Source organism: Drechmeria coniospora, chromosome 03 (genome assembly GCF_001625195.1).
Source record: "Drechmeria coniospora strain ARSEF 6962 chromosome 03, whole genome shotgun sequence".
NCBI lineage: Eukaryota > Fungi > Ascomycota > Sordariomycetes > Hypocreales > Ophiocordycipitaceae > Drechmeria > Drechmeria coniospora.
This window is the reverse complement of record NC_054391.1, coordinates 9,017,618-9,037,660: the sequence shown is the minus strand read 5'-3', so window position 1 is coordinate 9,037,660 and position 20,043 is coordinate 9,017,618. Positions and strand designations below refer to the sequence as shown.

The 20,043-nt window shown below is 57.1% G+C and overlaps 5 protein-coding genes across 5 annotated transcripts; 2 read left to right on the top strand and 3 right to left on the bottom strand.

The window, feature by feature from the left end:
• Positions 1 to 594: 594 nt before the first annotated feature.
• Positions 595 to 3,729, bottom strand: DCS_08099 (NAD+ synthase; the record flags this gene model as incomplete). Its single annotated transcript, XM_040805380.1, has 16 exons — positions 595 to 716; positions 785 to 1,008; positions 1,061 to 1,234; positions 1,291 to 1,391; positions 1,450 to 1,937; positions 1,989 to 2,036; positions 2,080 to 2,111; positions 2,165 to 2,445; positions 2,514 to 2,604; positions 2,654 to 2,718; positions 2,774 to 2,809; positions 2,870 to 3,191; positions 3,270 to 3,304; positions 3,365 to 3,450; positions 3,506 to 3,545; positions 3,598 to 3,729. The coding sequence occupies 16 exons, from the start codon at positions 3,727 to 3,729 to the stop codon at positions 595 to 597; spliced, it is 2,277 nt and encodes a 758-aa protein (XP_040655484.1).
• A 1,997-nt stretch (positions 3,730 to 5,726) lies between these two features.
• Positions 5,727 to 7,345, bottom strand: DCS_08098 (uncharacterized protein; the record flags this gene model as incomplete). The annotated part of the gene is made up of 9 exons (XM_040805379.1): positions 5,727 to 5,775; positions 5,825 to 6,008; positions 6,076 to 6,154; positions 6,207 to 6,563; positions 6,660 to 6,759; positions 6,821 to 6,864; positions 6,929 to 7,058; positions 7,170 to 7,217; positions 7,290 to 7,345. 9 exons carry the CDS (start codon positions 7,343 to 7,345, stop codon positions 5,727 to 5,729), a joined length of 1,047 nt encoding a protein of 348 aa, XP_040655483.1.
• Positions 7,346 to 9,391: 2,046 nt separating this feature from the next.
• On the top strand, positions 9,392 to 10,975 carry DCS_08097 (TRAF-like signal transducer; the record flags this gene model as incomplete). The annotated part of the gene is made up of 1 exon (XM_040805378.1): positions 9,392 to 10,975. The coding sequence occupies one exon, from the start codon at positions 9,392 to 9,394 to the stop codon at positions 10,973 to 10,975; it is 1,584 nt and encodes a 527-aa protein (XP_040655482.1).
• A 1,827-nt stretch (positions 10,976 to 12,802) lies between these two features.
• Positions 12,803 to 16,524, top strand: DCS_08096 (ubiquitin fusion degradation protein 2; the record flags this gene model as incomplete). Its single annotated transcript, XM_040805377.1, has 4 exons — positions 12,803 to 12,871; positions 12,957 to 13,988; positions 14,040 to 15,559; positions 15,627 to 16,524. 4 exons carry the CDS (start codon positions 12,803 to 12,805, stop codon positions 16,522 to 16,524), a joined length of 3,519 nt encoding a protein of 1,172 aa, XP_040655481.1.
• A 1,697-nt stretch (positions 16,525 to 18,221) lies between these two features.
• DCS_08095 (uncharacterized protein) lies at positions 18,222 to 18,649 on the bottom strand (the record flags this gene model as incomplete). Its single annotated transcript, XM_040805376.1, has 2 exons — positions 18,222 to 18,312; positions 18,369 to 18,649. 2 exons carry the CDS (start codon positions 18,647 to 18,649, stop codon positions 18,222 to 18,224), a joined length of 372 nt encoding a protein of 123 aa, XP_040655480.1.
• Positions 18,650 to 20,043: the final 1,394 nt, after the last annotated feature.

Below are 20,043 nucleotides of genomic sequence, written 5' to 3'. Positions count from 1 at the left end.
GCCCGGAACATTTCTCGGAATATCGAGCGCGGGTATAATCATTGGTGAGGCGCGCCGAGTTCCCAGCGCACATCCTAATGCACGTAAGCTTGTATGGTGCTTTGCTTGTGCATTCAAGGATAGGGGATTTATGCCAAGAGAGATTAATCTTGGCCGATGCTTGAAAATGAAACCTTGCATCTCAAATGGTGATGTCTTTGGTCCATTGTGCACCCCCTGTCGTTTTTGTCACTGCGCTTCTTGCACTTGGGCCGCGCCAGTGCGGCCCCCGGATTTCGTTCGGCATATCCGCAGCCGCCCCATGCGCGCGAACAAGCGTTCATGCACGTGCCCCAAACCGACAGATGCCAAGATCGTCTCGGCGCAGCAGCCGCCAGCAACACGAAAAGCAAATCGTAGATGCGACTGCGAAAGAAGAGCATAAGATCGCAAGATGCAATAGGGAGGTGGGGAAACGTCTTGGTTCATTGAAAATCCGCCCCAGAGAATATTTCCCGTTTCATCCTCGGCCTAGCAGCTGTGCATGGAATGGAACATGGATGCCCATCCATCAACAACCTACCTCCAGCCGACAGCATAGAAGGCCAACCGTTTCTATACCTTCTTCTTCAACATTCGCTCTAGCTCCTCGGCGTGTTCCCGAATCTTGCCGAACTGGAATGGCCAGTTAACAACGTACAAGAACGGCCGCAGGTCCGCCCTGTTGTCGTCGGGATCTGCAACACACGTTAGTTGATGACATGGGCAAATGCCCACAAGGACCGCATGTCGCCCATCCACGTACTGTACGCCGAAAGATGAACCGAAGGCGTTAATATGGTTGATTTGTGGCGTTGCATGGAATAGTGCCTGAAGAATCGCATGCACTTTTCCGCAATCTTCACTGGCGTCATGCCCTCCTTGTCCTTCCAGAGTCCCAGAAGGCGCAGGTAGCAGGACCACGGGCCCAGCTTCTCCACCTTGCGCAGTATGCCGAACATGGAGAGCTCGTCATACGTCAAGCCCATCCTGAGATGCCGGTCAGCCCCATGGACGAAAGTCGAGTTTCCTGGCAACCTACTCGGACTCGGATTCGTCGTCCTGCACTCCGGCCGAGAGCGGCAGCAGCTCGGCCGATGGCGTAGCTTCAAGAAACTCCTGCTGGAAGTGAGCGAAGTGTCCCTGTCGGTCGAGAGGGACAGGACCTGGGACGCATACCGTCAACATGGGTAGACTCCATTGCTCTCGCGCCCACCTGGAGCTGTCAGCTTGGCCGTCGGCGCTGCGACATGTCCGAGTGCCTCGACTCACGCCTGAAATTGTTTCGCGTCGTTTTTGGAGATGCTGCCGAGGGGCGCGATGTCTCCGCTGCTGGCGTCGTACTTTGTCACATAGCCACGCAAAGCTTCGTCCTGCACGTCGTTAGAATCATCAAGGCCAACAATTCCGTACGCTCTCGGGACGACGTACTACGTTGCCGCTGGTGAGGACGAGCAGTGCCGACCCGGCCCTCGGAAGTTTTCGCGCTGTCGTGACGAGCTGCGCGAGTGTGTACTGCACCACCATGCGGTTCCTCGCCTGTAGGTTTTGCAAGGCGAGATTCTCCGCTTGCGTCCCGCCTTCGACGGCGTAGTGCGGCGTGAAGTGTAGTGCTGTTTTGATGAGGGAGTGATAGGACTCGACGATGTTGTCGATCGGAATGCTCAGATGCCACGCGCCCAGCTTTTCCGAGAGCCTCTCCGCGCGAGATCGGGTCTCGTTGGACGAGTTGACGGTTGACGTATAGCACGTCGTCAGCAATCGGTTGACAATCTCATGCGGCGTTTCGGGACGAAAGTCACGGACTCCTGTCACGCGTCGCAGATCCGCCAACGTCGTTTCCTCTCCGGCCTCAATCGACGCCAGGACCATTTTGGCCATGCCGTACACGAAGAGTGCCACCGTCGCGCTGTCGAGTCCTATTCAACGTCAAAACTCGCCCCCGCGATGCCGAAAAGCGAACCACACACCTCCCGAGAGACTGAGGAAGAAACCGGCCGAGTTTGTTCTCACGAGGTCTATGGTTCATCGTCAGTCCATCACGGTGCACGTGGCACGAACCATGTTGCTGCGATGGCTCACACTGCCAGAGGCTGAGAGAGGGTCAGCTGATGTCGTCAGGGAGGGGTCAGGAAAAGGAACGTACAAAACGCTGGTGCTCATCCAGATTTCCGACATGGGATCGAGGATGCGGGGCTGCATGGGACGAGAGATTCGAATCGTGTCCAGCAGGAAGACGTCGTTGACGGGACGTGACAATCGCATGTCAAACTCGACGCGAGGATAATCGGGCTGCGCAGCACCTTGAACGTTCCGAGACATGCTACAGCGGAAGCTTCGAATCTCTTCAATGTCGAACGTTGCCGTCATGACGTGAACAGGACTGAGGGAGAACTGAGGACCTTGTTCCAGCACGTTGCCGTTCAACTGTCCGCCGTCAGCATCGGCAGAAAAGGGGCGAGAGTGAAGATGCAGGGGCACTCGGGCCTACGAACCAAAACCATGGAGGATCCATCAAACATCATCCGGGCCTCACCGTCGATGCCGGTGGCGTTGGCATAGACGTAGCAACCTCCCGTCTTTCTCCTGAAGAATTCGTCAGCCTCCACATCGGCAGGCATTCGGCATGACATACGTCGAATTGGCAATGAGCTCTATTCGCGTCCTTAACTTTCGCAGCTCAGCGTGCGAGGCGCTGCTCTATTCCGCGTGTGAGAATTGTTGGACTCTTACGGGTCCGGAGCAGTTCGCTTACGTTGAGAATGATCTCGCACCCGTTGAGGGACATGTACTACGTGCATTTGAGCTTCAGGATCCAAATGTGAGCGGAATGGAGGTGTCGATGACGCACGGTGGACGGGCTGCTGGGCGTAAACATTTCCTCGCACGTCTCGCAGCCGACGGCCGTGTCGAGAGTGGACAGGATGGCGTCACCGATGGGAACGGTGTGCTGGCCGGTAACCTTTTCGATGACGCTTTCCAGATAGTACGTTTCCGTTTGCATCTTCTTGACCCAGGCGGTAAAGTGACGGGCCTCTCGATAGAGCCCATCGTTTGCGAGGGACATTTTGGGTCTGTGGCCGTTAGCTAGGATCAACAGTTGGACGAGGAAGCGAAGAGGAAGCGGAGAGTACCGAATGAACAAGATGCGCTTATACGTGCACAGGACCCGGCTGTGTCAGTGTCAGCTACGGTTGAGATGAATTGGCCATGGTGCGGGAACGCAAAGCAGGGGATGGGACGAGACTTGCCAGTTGTACAAGACGTTTCGGTGGCGGCAGCCCATCTTGTCTTGGTCAGGATTCAAAGATGGAAACGGATCGAGTCACGGAGCTGCTCTACTTACGCCGACATCAACGAGCATTCCCTTGCAAGCCTCATCGCTGATGATTTCCGCCAAGACCTCCCAGGAGTGGAAGACGGTATCCCCCTCTGAGGTGTCCATTGTTAGCTCACGGCACCCGGGAAGCGGCTGCGGGCTTCTCACCCAGATGGTGATCCAAACAAGAATAGCCGGGAATCTCGAGCTATTCGTCCTTTAGTAGCTCTTCCGCGGCCATGAATGTCGTCGATGCGAACCTCGGGCCCCGTGCGAAGGGTGGCACCTTTTGCCTTGGCGATGCGAATGGACTCGATGATCCTGTCACGATTCCCCTGGAAGTCCAAGGGAACACTGGGCAGCGTCGCCGCTGCGACGGTGACGAAAGCCATCGCGGGGAGGATCCAGGTGGAGGGATGAAAGCAGGCAGTCGGGATTCAGGCTTTACGTGATTACGTGTACCGTGCTACGTAGTCCAGCTCACGGCAGGTCGAGGGAAGGAGGCAGCAAATCGACGGGATCTCGGAATTATTGTCATGGCCAAATTGAACCGACGATGATGGCTCCTAATGAAGAGAAAGCGCACTAGACTAAAACTGGTTAGTTTTCTCTGCAAAGAGCTACATGTATTTGCAAGGTACCGGTAGTACTGTACTTACTCCGTGCATGTGTTACACAAGTATGACCAGCATCGGCCTTGGTTGGCGGCACAGCTCAGTAATTAATAAATATTATCTACTCCGTACAATAGTACCGGTTGGAGTACTGGTGTACTGTTGCACTTACGGAGTAAGTACTCCGAGCTTGTAATACGGAGCACAGCAGCAAGAATAATACTCCGTACTTACAGTGTCCTCCAATACGGGCAATGTACTACATATTCTGTGCCTGTACTGTACTAAACTTACGTAGGTAATACTTGCATTTGCGTACGGAGTAATGCGGAGTACGTACTCTGTTCGGATACATGCACAACTAGTCCGTACTTCGGAGGGATCGGAATAGCGTCAAAGCTTTGTTGAGAAGCGAGGCGGAAAGGGCAAGCCAATCCCAGGGCGTCAGTCGAGTCGAGCACTCGGGGAAAGTCCCCGGCGGAACGGACGGCGGCGTACAATGTCTCGTGCGTGCACTAACTGCTCAATTTACCAGTGCAGTGAGTGAGTCACTGTTTGACTGGCTTGCATGTTGGTGCTTAATTAAGTACTTAGCCAAGCGTCGCTTGCAAGCAGCCAGCCCAAGTTTAGGACGGAGCATTCGTGCATAAGTACTTCGACCTGAAACTGTACTTACAGTAGTAATAATTATTACTTACTGCACAGCAAGGAGGTGAGAGAGAGAGAGAGGGTGGGCAAAAAAAAAAGAGAAAAAAATGAGGGCTTCACCGGGATTCGAACCCGGGGCCTCCTGCAAAGGCGATTCTGAGGAATCGGGGACTCCAGGTTTTCCCGAACTGGGGGACTGTTAGTGGGAGCTCGATTGGGGCTTGAGGATTTAGTGGGAACGTACGCAGGAATCATACCACTAGACCATGAAGCCAGTCTCTTTGGTGATTGGAGGACGCATTAATACGATACATAACTATCACCTCTTGAGTGGGGTCAGAGCTCACGATGACCCGCCCAGCTCGCTCGTCCCTCACCGACATCATCTCCAAGAGAGGGATACAGCCATTTTCACTACGACGAGGATGAGCAGACCTTGATCATCTCATATCTCCTCTCTGACTGGTCCAGTCTCTCTGAATTAAGTCGCAAGTAACAACTGGTGATGGGTCAAGGCCCATCTGAATGAAGGACATCTACCTTTAGTGCAGCGCACAGTTGAACGTACAGAGTACAGCAACTAGGTACCGCAGTTAGGAGGGCTAGGCACTATAATTACTACTTGTGTACTGCGTAAGTGCCTGCACAAGTACGGAGTAATACTGCCTCCTCGATCTACAGTACAGTATGTGTAGGTGCCTTTCGTGAAAATTCATCATGGATTCTCCAGCCAGGGAACGCCGACAGTTACGCAGTCCAGTAGGTACTAGGTGGGTAGACAAGCTGGCCCGGGTCAAGGAGGAAGCAGGGGAAAGAAGCGTCAAGGGTCGATTGCCTCCGCGCCCACCCGTCGTCATTTTTTTGGCCGTTTTCGTGCCCTAGGATGCCCGTAGGGAATCTCGTACACGAATCACAATCATGATACACACCACAAGCCCGTCCTCTCCCTCGCCAGAAGCTTCCCAACGCCATAGATAGAGTGTGTCTGCATCAACGGCATCAACCGTGCGCGCGCCTGCCTGGTTTCCGCACCGGGCGCTCGTCGCTCGTCACCCCGTACCGACCGGTATCCAACGCGCCTCCACCGTCGACCGCTGTCCGTCAAGCGGCTGCCCGGCCATGGGCCGCTACTGGTTCATCGGCTCGACGTTGTGGTAATCGAGGATCTCCGAGTACCTGGAGCTGCGTTAGCGATGGCTCGGCGGGCGAGGTGGGGAAGAAATACATCATTATCTTCCAAGTATCGACGGGCAGGTCGGCGTCGTTGAAACTCCAGTCAAACCTTTCGTCGGCCACCGGCTCGTCGGTGGGGTCGTGGTACGGAGCGAGGTAGTCGTGGGAGAGGGCGTGTGCGGCCGTTATCCGCGTCGAGGGGTCGAAGACGAGCATCTGCTCGAGGAGGTCGATGGCTAGCGGCGGGCGCTCGCTCGTCAGGCGTTGCTCCTGCGGGTCCGAGGCGGATGGCACGAAACTCACCTGACTGGTCGGCGTTCTTAAACTTGCTGCCGAGGGACTGCCGCTCGCGCTTCGGCAGAGACTTGACGAAGCGCATCGTCTTGTCGACGTCAGCCAGGCGCTTCTCCCGACGTCATCGATTCGAGACTCACGTTTTCGCTCGCGATGGCGCCGATGACATCATCCGGGGGCGTGCCGAGCAGCTCGGTGATGATGGAAAACTGGTTCACGTGGTCCTTTCCCGGGAACAAGGGTTTTCCCTCGAGCATTTCGGCAAAGATGCAGCCCGCGCTCCAGATGTCGACCTCGACGTCGTACTTTTGCCACGTGAGCATGATTTCGGGGGCCCGGTAATACCGGGTCGAGACGTAGCCCGTCATCTGGGGGTCCTGGACGCGGGCAAGACCAAAGTCGCAGATCTTGAGGTCGCAGTTCTCGTTGACGAGGATGTTGCTCGGCTTGAGGTCGCGGTGGACGACGCCGGCCGAGTGCACGTACTTGAGGCCGCGCTGGAGACGGAGGAGGGCGCGTCAGCCGACGGCTTCCGCAGGGCGAAAGCGTGGGGGGGGGGGGGGGGGGGGCAGGAGGCGGCGAGGGCGGCATACCATGATCTGGTAGAGAAAGTACTGGATGAACTGCTTCTCGAGCGGTCGCGAGGTGATTAATCGGTGCAGGTCGGCGCCGAGGAGCTCTGTGACGAAGTAGCTGCGAGGCAGAGGTCGCGTCAGCATGCGGGGTCGCGACGGGCCGAGGGGACGGTACGTACATGTCCTCGAGGGGGGAGATGAAGATGTCGCTGAGCGAGATGACCTGGGACGGGTCAGCGGCGGCGGAGGGGAGAGCGGAGGGGGCGGCGGCGGCGGGGGAGGCGTGCATTCTCGTGCCTCAGGTGCTTGAGGAGCTTGAGTTCTCGGTATGTGCGCTTGGCGAGGACAGGGGTGCTGAAGGGCTTCATGATCTTCTTGATGGCCACGTTCTGGCTCGTGAGCTGGTCACGGGCGGAGCTGGCTCGCGGAGAATCCATGTCAGGAGACGAGTTCGGATTTCGGCCAGGCAGGAGCGGCGAGGACGAGAGTAGAGGAGGTCAGGAGGAGGGCAGGAGGGGGTCGACTCACCAGACGAGGCCAAAGGCCCCCATGCCAACGGGCTGGAGATCCGAGTACCTAACGGCGGCCGGTCAGAGGCCGTTGGGGTTCGGTGCGGGCGACGGAGCCGGCCGGGGGGAGGATGCCTACCTCGACGTGATCTCAAACGTCGTGCCGAAGATCTGGGCACGGACGAACTCGGCCATGATGAAGGTATGACGAGGGTAGGATGGGGTAGCGATGAGGAAGGTCGGAGCCGTCGCGTCGTCGACACCAGCAACTACGAGCTACTGGGTGCAGGGAGGGAGGGAGGGAGGGAGGCCGGCAGTGAGGGAGCAGGAGGCGGGCGCGGCGGACGTTGCGGATGCGATGGACGAGGCGGAGGTGATGGGGAGGTGGACGAGACGGATGAGGAGCAAAGTCCAGGAGCAGATGGACGGTCGAGGTTGAGGAGAGCGGCTGCGTTCCGTTCCGGCCCTTGTCTGCGGTGGGGTGGCGACTTTGGGATGGATGAACGAAGGCGAAAAAGGCGGGGTGGGACTCGAGCACTCGTGCACACTTGAAGTCGTAGGGCATGTACCTTTACTACCATGGGGAATGTACATGTACCAGCACTGTAGTAGGATAGATAGTAGGGACGGCAAGTACATGTACCAGCACTCTACTAGGATACCAATAGGGACGGCAAGTAATACATGTACTTGCTTACTTGGGTGCGCATATGCCCTGTGAATGCACTGTAAGTACGTACGTAACCGGTACTTACACCTACAAGTACCTAGTACCTACTTACAGTACTTACAGTATGCTGTGTAATATACTCCGTACAACGTACTAACACTAACAGAACACATGATACTTGTTGCACGCATACTTGTTACTCAAGTAGTATGGAATTAATCACTCGTCAAGGGAGCAGACTCAAGAAATGCAAGCCGACGGATGGTGACAAGAGCCAAGGTATGAAAGGAAGGCCCGGCAGAAGTTTTGGTGCATCGTCGCGGGCATCGAGCAGACATCTACTGACGTGTGACTGACTAATAGGCTGCAAGTACGAACCTGCAGCCAACAACGCCTTGATTGCCAGTATTGCCTAGCAGTTAGGGGAAGCACTGGGAACCTACTGGCGGGTAATTGTGTTCTCTCTTGCAGATTGCGTACTCTACACCGACCTAGTAGGTACTTGTGCATGAGTGGACAAGTGATCAGATGATGGCTGGCTGGGGAAATCTGGGTGGTTCTTCCGGGTAGTTGGCAACGCTCACCGCACCGCCATTGAGACGACGAGCATGTCGCTCGATGACATGTGGCGAACGAACAATGCGATATTGTCTCGAGGACTACGGAGTAGCGGGACGAGGTACGGGCTACAGAGCAATCGGTGATGCCGACTTGCAGAGCTCAGCACTACCACCCACTGCCATGGGCGTCGCTGGAATCGGGTCGGCATGGTCGCCGCCTTCAGTGGGTCGACGGGCGAGAGCCCCCAAGTTACCCCCATGAGATCATATGGCGTACTCCGTACTCCGTAGACTCCAATGCATTAGCGTTGGCATTCGCGTATGATTTGCACAAACAGGAGAAACGCAATGATGAATGGTTGTTGCCTGGTTCAAAGGTGCACATGCACGCACCGTATTTCCACAGCATGCACGAAGTAATTCAGTGTACTGGCATATGCTGTAGATGCTAGGTGTAGATGCTAGGTGTACTGTAGTTACTGTAGATGCTAGGTGTAGATGCTAGGTGTACTGTAATTACTGCATGTTAGGTGTAGATACTAGTGTAGATGCTAGGTGTACTGTAATTACTGCATGCTAGGTGTAGATACTAGGTGCGCCCGTGCCTCTAGTATGGATACCTAGTATTTTCTTAGTTGCATGTCACTACTGCTGTTTGTGCTTGCGTGCTAATATTAGGTGCCCAGCAGCATTGTTGCCGTCGGTGTATTACAGTGGCCGTTAGTGCAGCCTGCGAGTCGGACGGGACCCCTGGCGCCAATGCTCTGCACGACTCGATTATTACCCACTGCCATACATGGGGCGTCGGTGAACCCCTCCTCTCTCTCTCCTCCCCAACGCCGTCCGGCCTGCCGTCGTGCCGATTCACCTTTCCCACCATGCCCTCCTCGGAAGGCTATAAATACCGCCTGCTCCCTCTCGACTTCATCCGCCACCGATCCTTACAACACCTACCCCTAACCTAACCGTACCTCGTCCGTTTTTGCTCTTGCGTTCGAGTACTGGTCCAAGATGTCGGCGAGAGGGCAATCCACCGGGAGGGAATCGCCCCTCGGCGGTGGCTCACCCACCCTCCCGTCGCCCGACCTCGCCCGCGTTGCCGTTGTTTCGCCGACGGGCTTCACCCACGTGCGAGAGTCGACGGCGGACTCGGATGAGGGACCACGAAGCATTCGCACGCCCGAACGACCCTTGGGCCTCTTCCGACAGCCGACGTCCGACGCCTTCCACGCCACCCCCGAGGTCCAGGCTTGGGCGAGAGGAGAAGCTCCCCGGAATGTGGTCGGGATGGCCGTCGAGTTGCCGGAAGACGGCAGAGGAGGCCGTATGGGTGCCTTCGGCCGTCGATCCGGCCCCTTGCTTCGTCCGCATGCCTCGTCGCTCGACCTCCCCCGCAAGTACGGCGGCAAGGCCATCTTCGACATGCACGCCCTCACCTACGTCTTCGACACGGACCCGAACCTGCTGTGCCCCATCTGCCACGACCCCCTCGTCGATCCCGTCTCGACACCCTGCGACCACACGTTCTGCTACCGCTGCCTGCGTCGCTGCATCGTCACGAGCCCCGCGGGCAGCGCCTGCCCCATCGACCGGGAGCCTCTCTCGTGGCTCGACTGCTTCACGTCGGCGAGGCTCACCCGGACCCAGCTGAACAACCTGGCCGTCTTCTGCCCGCACCGGGCTCGAGGGTGCCACCTCGAGCTGCGCCGCGAGGCCGTCGAGAAGCACGCCACCGTCGACTGCCCTTGGCGGGAGGTGCCCTGCCCCGACCCCGACTGCGAAAGGATGCTGCAATGGAAGGGCCGGAGCGGCGGTTGCCCTCACCGCATCATCCGCTGCGGCCGATGCAACGCCATGGTCGAGGAGGTCGACCGCGAGGCCCACCTTCTCACGTGCGTCAAGTCCAAGACGCGCTGCCTCGGCTGCTGGGAGCTGATCTCCCGATCCCACGTGGACACCCACTACCTGGTCGAGTGCGACGGCGTCGAGATGGCGTGCCCGTACGAAGACGTCGGCTGCCCCGAGCGGGCGGTGCGGGCCGAGATTTGCCGCCACGCACGCGCTTGCGCCTTTCACCCCGACACGGCATCCGGCATCGTCATCAGGGTCCTGCGAGAGTCTCTCCACTCCTCGGAGATCGCGGCGGCCAAGCTGAAGATGATGGAGACGCGGCAAGACGACACCAACCGTCGCATCGACGAGCTCGTGGCCGCCTTGACGACGACGACGACGACGACGACGCTTGGTGGCGGCGGCGGCGGCGGCTCCCGGCTCGCCGCCGACGACCGCACGGCCCAAGATCTCGAGAAGGTCCACCAGAACTTGAGCCATCTCGAGGCACGCCAGAGCATGTGGATCATCAACCAGGTGATGCCCATTCGGGAGGATGTGACGGAGCTGCGGAACAGCATCAACATGATACGTATGCACGTCAACTGGCTGCTGAACAGGAGCCGCGAGGAAGGACGGATGAGAGCCGCGAACACGACGGTCCCTGTGAATACCCTTCGACGAGACGGCATCAGCGAAGGCGGGTCTAGGATGCCCGGGAGGAGACGATCGTCGGGCGCCGAGACGGACCTTTCGAGACTGTGAAGGACACCTCACGCCCCGCCCACGCCCTGTTTTATTTTTCCATTGTTTGTTTGATTTTGTCTCCTGCGTGTGTTTGCGGTATCGCCAATATACGACGGCGCGAATGGATGGCGTTTGGCTTAGGCATAGGATACCCTCGTCGCGATGTATATTTACCTCGACGTAATATAGATGAGAAGTAGGTAAGCAGACACCTAGCTTCAAGGCATCAATTTTTTGTACATTTCTTGCGTCCATGATAGGAAGTGATTCTCCGCCGGTGCACTGACGATGGCCGTGGCAAGACAGCACGTACGCAGGCATCATCGATGTTGTGAGGCCATGTGTGCTAGTGCTGCTGCTGCCGAGAGGTTGAAGAGCCCATGATGACGTCCCAACGCGTGCGATGGGATGCATCGTAGGGAGTGCCGAGTACCACGTACTGGAATAGAACGCAGGCACCGCTGCTTGGCATATTCTGGGATGATGAAGCATAAGTATACTCCGTACCGGTCGTACACATCGGCACCTGCAGCTTTGTGAATGTCTCAGCGCAATGTCGACGTCCAAGGTGGGCGGATTCTGGACGGCAACGGATGCCAGCCGAGTTTGTCCAGCTCGTCTTGCTGCGCGGAGTTGGACAACGTACCTACACGTCCGTCATGTTGCCTGTGGATGCAAACCTCAAGCAAGAGGGTGTATCTGTGGAAAGGTTGAGAGACGCGTCCAGTAGCCGGGTTGCTGGGTTTTAGGTACTTAGTAAGTCTGGCACCTTGGACGAAAGGCTACAGGGCTATTCATGCCGCTGGAAGGAATGCTGAGGCTCCAATTACTGGAAGGCTCAAGAGCCCCGTCACGGTTCCAACTTCTAGTTTTACCGAGGGGCTAGCGCTTGACCTTTTACCCCGAGACAGTTGCGGGGAAAAGGTCGACCTTCAGCAGGCCGACGCCGAAAATATTGGCATTCGAATGCAAGATCTTCTACTACTCCGTACCTAGGACAGTACCTACTACTAACTGAAGGCCGCAAAGCCCAAGACACCCAACTTGCTGGTCTTGATGCGTCTCTGTAGGGCCCATCCGCTCATGTAGTCCGTACGTACGGCGGACTTGTTCACGTAATCACCACCTTTGTACGGAGTACCTAGTACGGAGTACCTCCCATATAGTACGGAGTACAGCACTGTACTTGCCGAGTACATAGTAGATACCTATAGTAAAGCAACCGACACGTCTTTGCACCGATACCTGGTAATAGTCCATAGTACCACTTAGTACTCCGTTCTCCGTACTCCGTATTACTAGCACCTAGTATAGTACCATCTAAGAACTTACAGTACAGTACGGAGAACCTGTACTTGCTAGGTATTCAGTGCAAGGGTTGTCTCGCTCGATACTACCAAGTACTACCATGTGCATGTACTACTTGTACTACTTGTAAGTGCTACTTGTAGGTGGGTAGGTACCTATTAAGTGAGCAATAGTACTAGGTACTAGTAGTTTACTCATGCTTACCTAGTACCTTTGGGTACACGGGACAGCAATAATGGCTACCAGGTACTCCCTACAGTAGCACCATTTGGTACAGAAAGTGTTAGCACTAATAGTGACGACCTACTGTAGGCAGTCCTCCGTACCAGCACTAGCCGCGCTGAGTGCTAGCGAATACTGCACCTGCCAGTGGTGGGGGTGGTTGCCGTCGACATCATCCACTTCCACCCACCCGACGCAACCTCGATCTAACTCAGACCCTGACTTGCAACCTCGCGAGCCTCTCTCCATCTTCTCTCCTGCTGCCCCCCTCGCACCCATCCGAGATCGATTGCCGCGTACGGGAGACGCTTCAGAATGGATCCCAACCAGCAGGCGCCATCTTGGCCCGGCGGCGATGCGCCCGACAAGGAAAAGATGGACCAGGTGAGCTCGCTGCCTTGATTTCAAATCATCAACCGGCCTGTGACCCTTTTCGAACTGACTCTCTTTCCCTCCCCCCCCGCGGCAGATCCGAGCCCGACGCCTCGCGAAGCTTGGCTCGACGGCTCCCAAGACGAACGAAGATCTCAAGGCCGACGAGGCGTCGGAGAACAAGACCCCCTCGTTGTCCGACGCACCCACCCCAACCCCTACGCCCCAGAACGGCGAAACGCCCTCGAACGGAGCGATGATCGGCAACAACCTCACGCCTGCTCCCAAACCGTCCCCCTCCCCCTCCCCCTCCAGCTCTCGCTCTCCATCTGCCAAGCCGGGCGTTCAAGACGCAAACGCCGGCCCGTCGCTCGACATGTTGGCCCCTTCAGGTAGTTCCCGTTCGAATGGAAAAAGGTCCGCCCTCATTGACGACGACCGCGCAGCCACGCCGCCCCCCGCCGCTCGCAAGTCGAACCCATCCCAGGCCGAGTCCGATGATGATTACGCCCACAGGCAGCTGGCGCACATATTTCGCATCACCCTTGACCCCCACCACATGACCAACGACCAGGGACGGAGGATGCTGTTCTTGCCCAGCCTGAACGAGGAGCTCAACGAGGCCGGCGAGCCGCTGAAGCTGTCCATCGGCATCCTAGACCAGGCCATCATCGAGGCCTGCTCCAACCTACCCCACCACAAGCCGCTCTTTGAATACCTCCTCTCGTGCTGGAAACGAGCCGGCAAGGCGGCCAGCCTAGCCAAGCACGCCACCGGTCCGAGGCTGGCCGTCCACGACGAGGCGAAGCGCTTGTGCGTCAGCAACGGCCTGTTCTCCCTGACCATGCCGATGCTCTACGGGTACCGCTCCCTCCCCTCGTCCTCGTTTTCGTTCATCGCTGACAGGCATGACAGGCGCGAGAACAATGTGCACCATGACACCCTCGTACCCTACCTGCTCCGCGGCATCTCCGACGACGCCGGCCTCGACTTTGACTTCATCCGGGAAGCCGTCAAGCGATTTGACGACGACGAGGCCTTCCCCGATCTCTTCAGCCGCGCCATGGTGGACATAAGCCGCCAGCTTTCGAACCTGTCACTGGGCGACGATTACAAGCCTCACGTTCAGGTGCGAGCCTCCCATCGAGGTCCATGACCCGCGTCAGCTGATGAAATCCAGGCCCTTTTGACCTACACGCGATTTCCCGTCCTCATCTCCAACCTCGCCGAGGACTCCTCCTTCCACATGGCTCAGTCCGCGCCGGGGATAGAGAGGCACACCATCCTCGGTCCCTTCTTCCGAATTTCCCCCCTGCAGCCCGAGGCCATCAAGAGCTACTTCCCCGGCCCGCGCTCTCTCGATCGAACGAGGATCGCCAACGCTCAGGAGTCGCTGCGCATCGTTTTGAAGGCCCACCAGGAAGACCTGTTCGTCATTGCCAACGCCTTCATCCGCGCCGGTCCGGACACGAGAAGCCGCACGCTCAACTGGTTTGCCTACATCATGAACGTGAATCACAAGCGGCGCGCCATCCAGGTTGACCCGAGAGAAGTCTCCTCCGATGGCTTCATGCTCAACGTCACCTCGATCATGGATCGATTTTGCGAGCCCTTTATGGATAGCGACTTCACCAAGGTGGACAAGATCGATGTCGGCTACTTCAAGAGGCAGCCTCGCGTCGACATCAAGGACGAGACGAAGCTCAACGCCGATCAGGCGACGGCCGACAAGTACTACTCCGAACAGGAGGAAGGTAGCTCCAATTTCATCTCAGAGGCCTTCTTCCTCACCCTCGCGGCTCATCACTACGGCAGTGAAGCTCTCAACTCCCAGCTGAAGAACCTTGACCGCGAGATTAGGTATCTGGAGAAGAACATCAAGGCCATGGAGGCAGAACGACCCAAGTTTGCCAACGCACCCCACCAGCTACGTCTGTTTGAGGAGACGCTCAAGCGGCACACGAACGTGCTGGAGAAGACGATCGCCCTCAAGTACGCCATAGAGGGTGCCCTCCTGGACGAGCGGATGCAGAGCACATCTCTCCGCTTCATGCGCTACGTCGCCGTCTGGCTGCTCCGCCTCGTGACGGGATCAAACTACAGGCCAGGCAAGGAATCTCAAGCTATCAAGTACGTCTTCACCTTCAGTCGCATCCCTCCTCTGCTCACAAGTCGCAGGCTGCCCCTCTCCATGGAAGGCTCGGAAGCGTTTGCCTGCCTTCCGGAGTACGCGCTTCAGAACATCGTCGACAACTTCAAGTTTATATTCAGGCAAGTGACGCCCGGGTTTCGCGTCGCCCGTGTCGGCTGCCAGATCACATTGCTTACCCTTCACAGGTGGTTGCCCGCGATTCTCCCGAGCGCCGTCGGCGAGGAAATGATTGCCCTGTCCATCACGTTTCTCCGGTCCTCCGACTTCATCAAGAATCCGTACCTCAAATCCTCGTTGGTCTCTTTGCTCTTCTCGGGAACCTGGCCTCTCATGCACCTGAAGAAAGGCGTGCTTGGCGACCAGCTCATATCGCTGCAGTTCGCCAACGACTATCTGCTCCATGCGTTGATGAAGTTTTACATCGAATGCGAGTCCACCGGAGGTAACGCCTTCTACGATAAGTTCAACATCCGATACGAGATATTCCAAGTCATCAAATGCGTCTGGGTCAACGACGTGTACAAGGAGCAGTTGACAAGGGAGAGCAAGTACGCTGCACGCCGCCGTGCCGCTGTCGTATGGCCGAGTAGCTTGCTGACCACTGTGCGTGCGTAGGGTTAACCGCAGCTTTTTCGTCCAGTTTGTCAACATGCTGCTCAACGACGCCACCTACGTCCTGGACGAGGCCTTCACCAAGTTTCCCAAAATGCGCATTCTCGAGAGGGAGCTGGAGGACCATTCGCTGTCGACCGAAGCGAGGCAGAAGAAGGAGGAGGAACTTCAAACGTTGGGCAACCAGGCGACATCCTACATGCAGCTTGCCAACGAGACGCTGGAGATGATGAAGCTGTTCACGCTGGCTCTCAGCGAATCGTTCACGATGCCCGAGATCGTCTCTCGACTCGCCAGCATGCTCAACTACAACCTGGAGACGCTTGCGGGCAAGAGAGCGGCTGCCGAGCTGAGCGTCTCTAACAAGGACAAGTACCACTTCCGCCCCATCCAGCTGATTTCGGACTTTGTCGACATCTACCTGCACCTAGGCTACTCGCCCATCTTTGTCGAGGCCGTTGCCGCCGATGGCCGCTCCTACAAGCCTGAGGTGCTGGACCGTGTGACCCGAATCCTGGCGTCGAAGAACCAGAAGGACGTCGGCGAGATGGCCAAGTGGGAAAAGATCAAGGCCCAGTTCCTCGAGGCGAAGCAGCTTCTCGACCAGGCCGACGTGGACCTCGGCGACATCCCGGCCGAGTTTGAGGATCCCATCATGGGAGACTTGATGAAAGACCCCGTCCTCCTGCCCAGCAAGCACGTCGTCGACCGTTCAACCATTGTGCAGCACCTCCTGAGCGACCCCAAAGATCCCTTTACGCGACAGCCTATGACGATTGATGACGCGATTCCGCAACCAGACCTCAAAGAAAAGATTGAAAAGTGGAGAGAGGGCAAGATTGCCGACGCCAGGGCGAAGCTGGCAGTGAACCAGGACGCCATGGATACAACACAGGGTTGAGAGCGGCCCGTTACCGTGGTTTTTATCTTGAAAAGCATGACATTGCGATGATGGAGCGATAGTGCGCCATCAGTCAGACACAAGCTTTCGGCGTGCGTGGTGTTACGGCATTTGTATTGATTTTCTACCATAGACATGGGAAGCGTGACATGAAGCGAATGCAATGGGCGTTGGGGCATCAAGACAGACTGTTAAGCAACGTCAAGAGGCGGGTGGAAGGCGTCGGATGTTTGGTTGATAGTCCATAGTCTGTCTTGTCTGTCTGTCCACCTCAGTCGCATCGTAGATACTTGATTGGTATGGCTTCCATAGGCAGAAGCACACCGGTTGCTTTATTATTTGTTTACGCCTGAGGAGGCCTCCATGTTGGATAGTGAGGCTAAGGTGAATTCCAGGCATGACTCCTATGCCCATGGTGAGACTTGAGCGTCATCGCATCCCTTCCTCCCCTGGACTGCCATTTCCGGAGCCATGGAGAGTAAAGGGAAGTCCCAAGAGCGGCGCAGACCTTGGCACTGTTGCAATGCGCTGGCCTCTTCCGAAATCTCATGAAGGGGCCCCTAGTCGGCAGGCTGTCAAACCTCACTGATGGGACACATGGATGGGGGTACTGGGATTAGCCGGTTGATACGTCATTGCGTGTCGGTATGGACCAACTAGGGAGCTGGGCGTTGACGGGCTGTTCATACGAGTACTCCCTCGCACGCCCCGAACAGCGTGCAGATATGCAAGCCAGGCGCGCGATCTAGCCGTTCACACAGTTAAGACGGTGACGCTAGTAAAGACTGTGAACAAAGGCCATCACATAGTTCCCCCTCCCCACGCCAGACACCAGTCATTCTTCGATGCATGCTAAGTATATTCTGTCCGTGTACTCGCCCGTGCAGGTGCGCGTATGTGAATATGACAGCTGTCTGGTCCATCCCATAGCTCAGAGACAGCTGCGGGTTAGTATCAGCAATCTCAAGGTCGTGGGTGGGTGCTGACACGTCAGATGAGGCAGGATTGATAGCTGTGACGAGGATAAACGATTGAACAGTTAGTTGCGTCGAGATGGCAAGGCAAGCTTGCCTCGTGCGTCAGCCCATCAGCCCATCGAACTGCGCAGTGGGCATCCAAGTGCTGAGGCAGCCAGGAACATGTCAAGTATGCAGGCAGGCACATGTACGGATGTCGGTACGGAGTACTCCGTAGGAACGAGCGGATGGTGAGTGGTGGTGAGTGGTGCTTGCAACGGTGCAAAATCTCAGACACACGAGGTGAACTGATAGGCTCCTGGAAAGCACGGCCTGAGCTAGCTGTGCTGAGCTGGTCGACAACCTTGCCATGATCCAAGCAGGGCTGGCACCGGGTGTTGAACGCCAACGCCGGCACGCTGGAAATTCGTTTCGGATGCGAATGAGCGGGCCGATGGTGTTTCATCATCTATAGTTTGGACGTCGGCCTTCCCTTCGAGTCCGTCGGCTGAAAGTGCAAGCTCAGAAGGTCGCAATCCAGGTGCAGGCCGGGCCGGGATCATGGATTCGTGGTCCCCATAGACTGAGCCATCCAACTCCGTACGTCGGTGAATGAATAGATCCAAGTACGTATCTTGCAAGCGTATTCGGGAACACACTCTCCCATTCCATTTCCAATGCTTCGGCCCCGCAGCGTTTGATTCAACTAGGCCAAGCTTGCTATCCGACCACCTCTGAGTCTCAACCAGCTGCCGATCTCGTCTCGGAAGCGGAACAGAGGAAGGAGATGGACGGGACCCTGTCAAATTGCTGCCGCGGGAATGCTTCGCCCCTGCCATGTCATTGCGCGTACATGCGTACTGTACGTCAAACGATGACGATGGCAACAGTCCTGTGCGGGCGAGGGATGCCGTGGACGGCCTGGCAAGCTCCCAGTCCGGAGGTGCCAGCTCGTGACGACCCTGTCCGTTGCTTGACGCGAGAATCGACCCCGAAGGATGCGAAAGCTGAGCGAGCAGCCGACAGCCAGCGGCCAGCAGCCAACAGCGACCAGGGCCAGGGACTGGCCCCTTCGGCTGAACCGGCACCATGTTGCGGCCGGGCCTGGATATGGCAACGGCGCGAGCTTCCCTTCCGGATTCCGACCGGATGGTGGCTCGCCATGGCATGGCTGCCAATGGGAGCGCGTAGCTGCTGGCTCCTCGGCAGTGCACATCCAGCGTCATCTGAAATGCCCTGCCTGCTGGCTGAGCCCTCCTGGAGATTGGGGGCCAGTCTCATACAGGTACGGCGGAGCGGCAGTTGTCGAGGCGAATCCAGACATGGTGACAGATGCAGCTAGTATTATTGAGCGGTGTGAAGGCGCCTGTCATCACAACCAAGGGATGGAAAGCGACGAGGACGAGGTGGAAAGACGCCACCAAGCCTTCTCCCCCTCCCGCCAACGGTGCCCTCCGAGCTGGCACACAAAGGACTCGCCTGCGGGATCCGACGGAAGGTCTATCCAAGTACGTTCTTGGGTGCTTGGAAGTGCACACCGGCTCACTGTACAGGTACATGCAGTAATACTTGCATGTATTTACCTGCACGCTGTGCGAGTACGAGGACTTGGCTGCGTCAATGATCGTCGGACCGCGTTGCCAGCCACGTTGCGGTAAAAAAAATGGATCGAAATATGCCGCAGGCTGGTGCGTTCTATGCGTACTTGCACAAGTGTTTGGGCGAGTCGACTTCGGAGGCCTTGGTCGGTTAGACGCGCATCGACCGTCGGGTCACGACAAGTCGAAGCTCTGCGCAAGGAGCCTCCATGCCTCCACGGGGCCGACACAATGGAAGGAGAGCGACCCCCTGTCCAGCCCTCTGTCGGGGGACACCGGGACGGCATGTGGGTATTATTAGTGGGCGGACACTATCAAAGCCCAAGCCGGGGCCCGGGTGTGCGAGCGCGCGTCCGTCACGGTACCGCGATGCCGTCTCCAAAGCTCTTCGAGAGCACGTGTACGACATCGGAATCGGAAGTTTTCACCGCCATTGCCGTGATGTACGCCAGTCTGTAGGTCTCTGCGACGCAACGGAACACAAGGCAGGCGCGGAAGAGGACAGGTTGTGTTGTCAGCAAACTGTACTCCGTACATGTGCTCGTACGGTGTGCGGACAAGGCGAACGTAGCTGTACGGAGTGCGGCGTAGGGAGCAATTATTCAGCCTGGTGGACGTCATTGGCCAGCCTGCTGGTCAGCTACGTCAACCAGCATTACTCAGTCTCGTACTCCGTACAGTATTATAATAATACGTACTGACTGGGACGGGTCAGGATCAGTCAGACAGGATAGGTACTTCCTACTTCCTCTTTCAACCTTGCCACTCGCAGTGGGTTCGTACGAAAATAAATTCAGCCATGTCAGTGCGTGCGTGCATCTTGGGCTGGAGTGTCGAGGCCAAAGCCCTTCGGCAAGCTGGCCGAGCAAGGCGTGTCTCGTGCCGCAACAGTCCCGCACATGTGCGTGTCCGAGCTAATTACCGCGACGTTAGGTGTCGGTCTGTCACGCGAGGAGCCTGGCTAG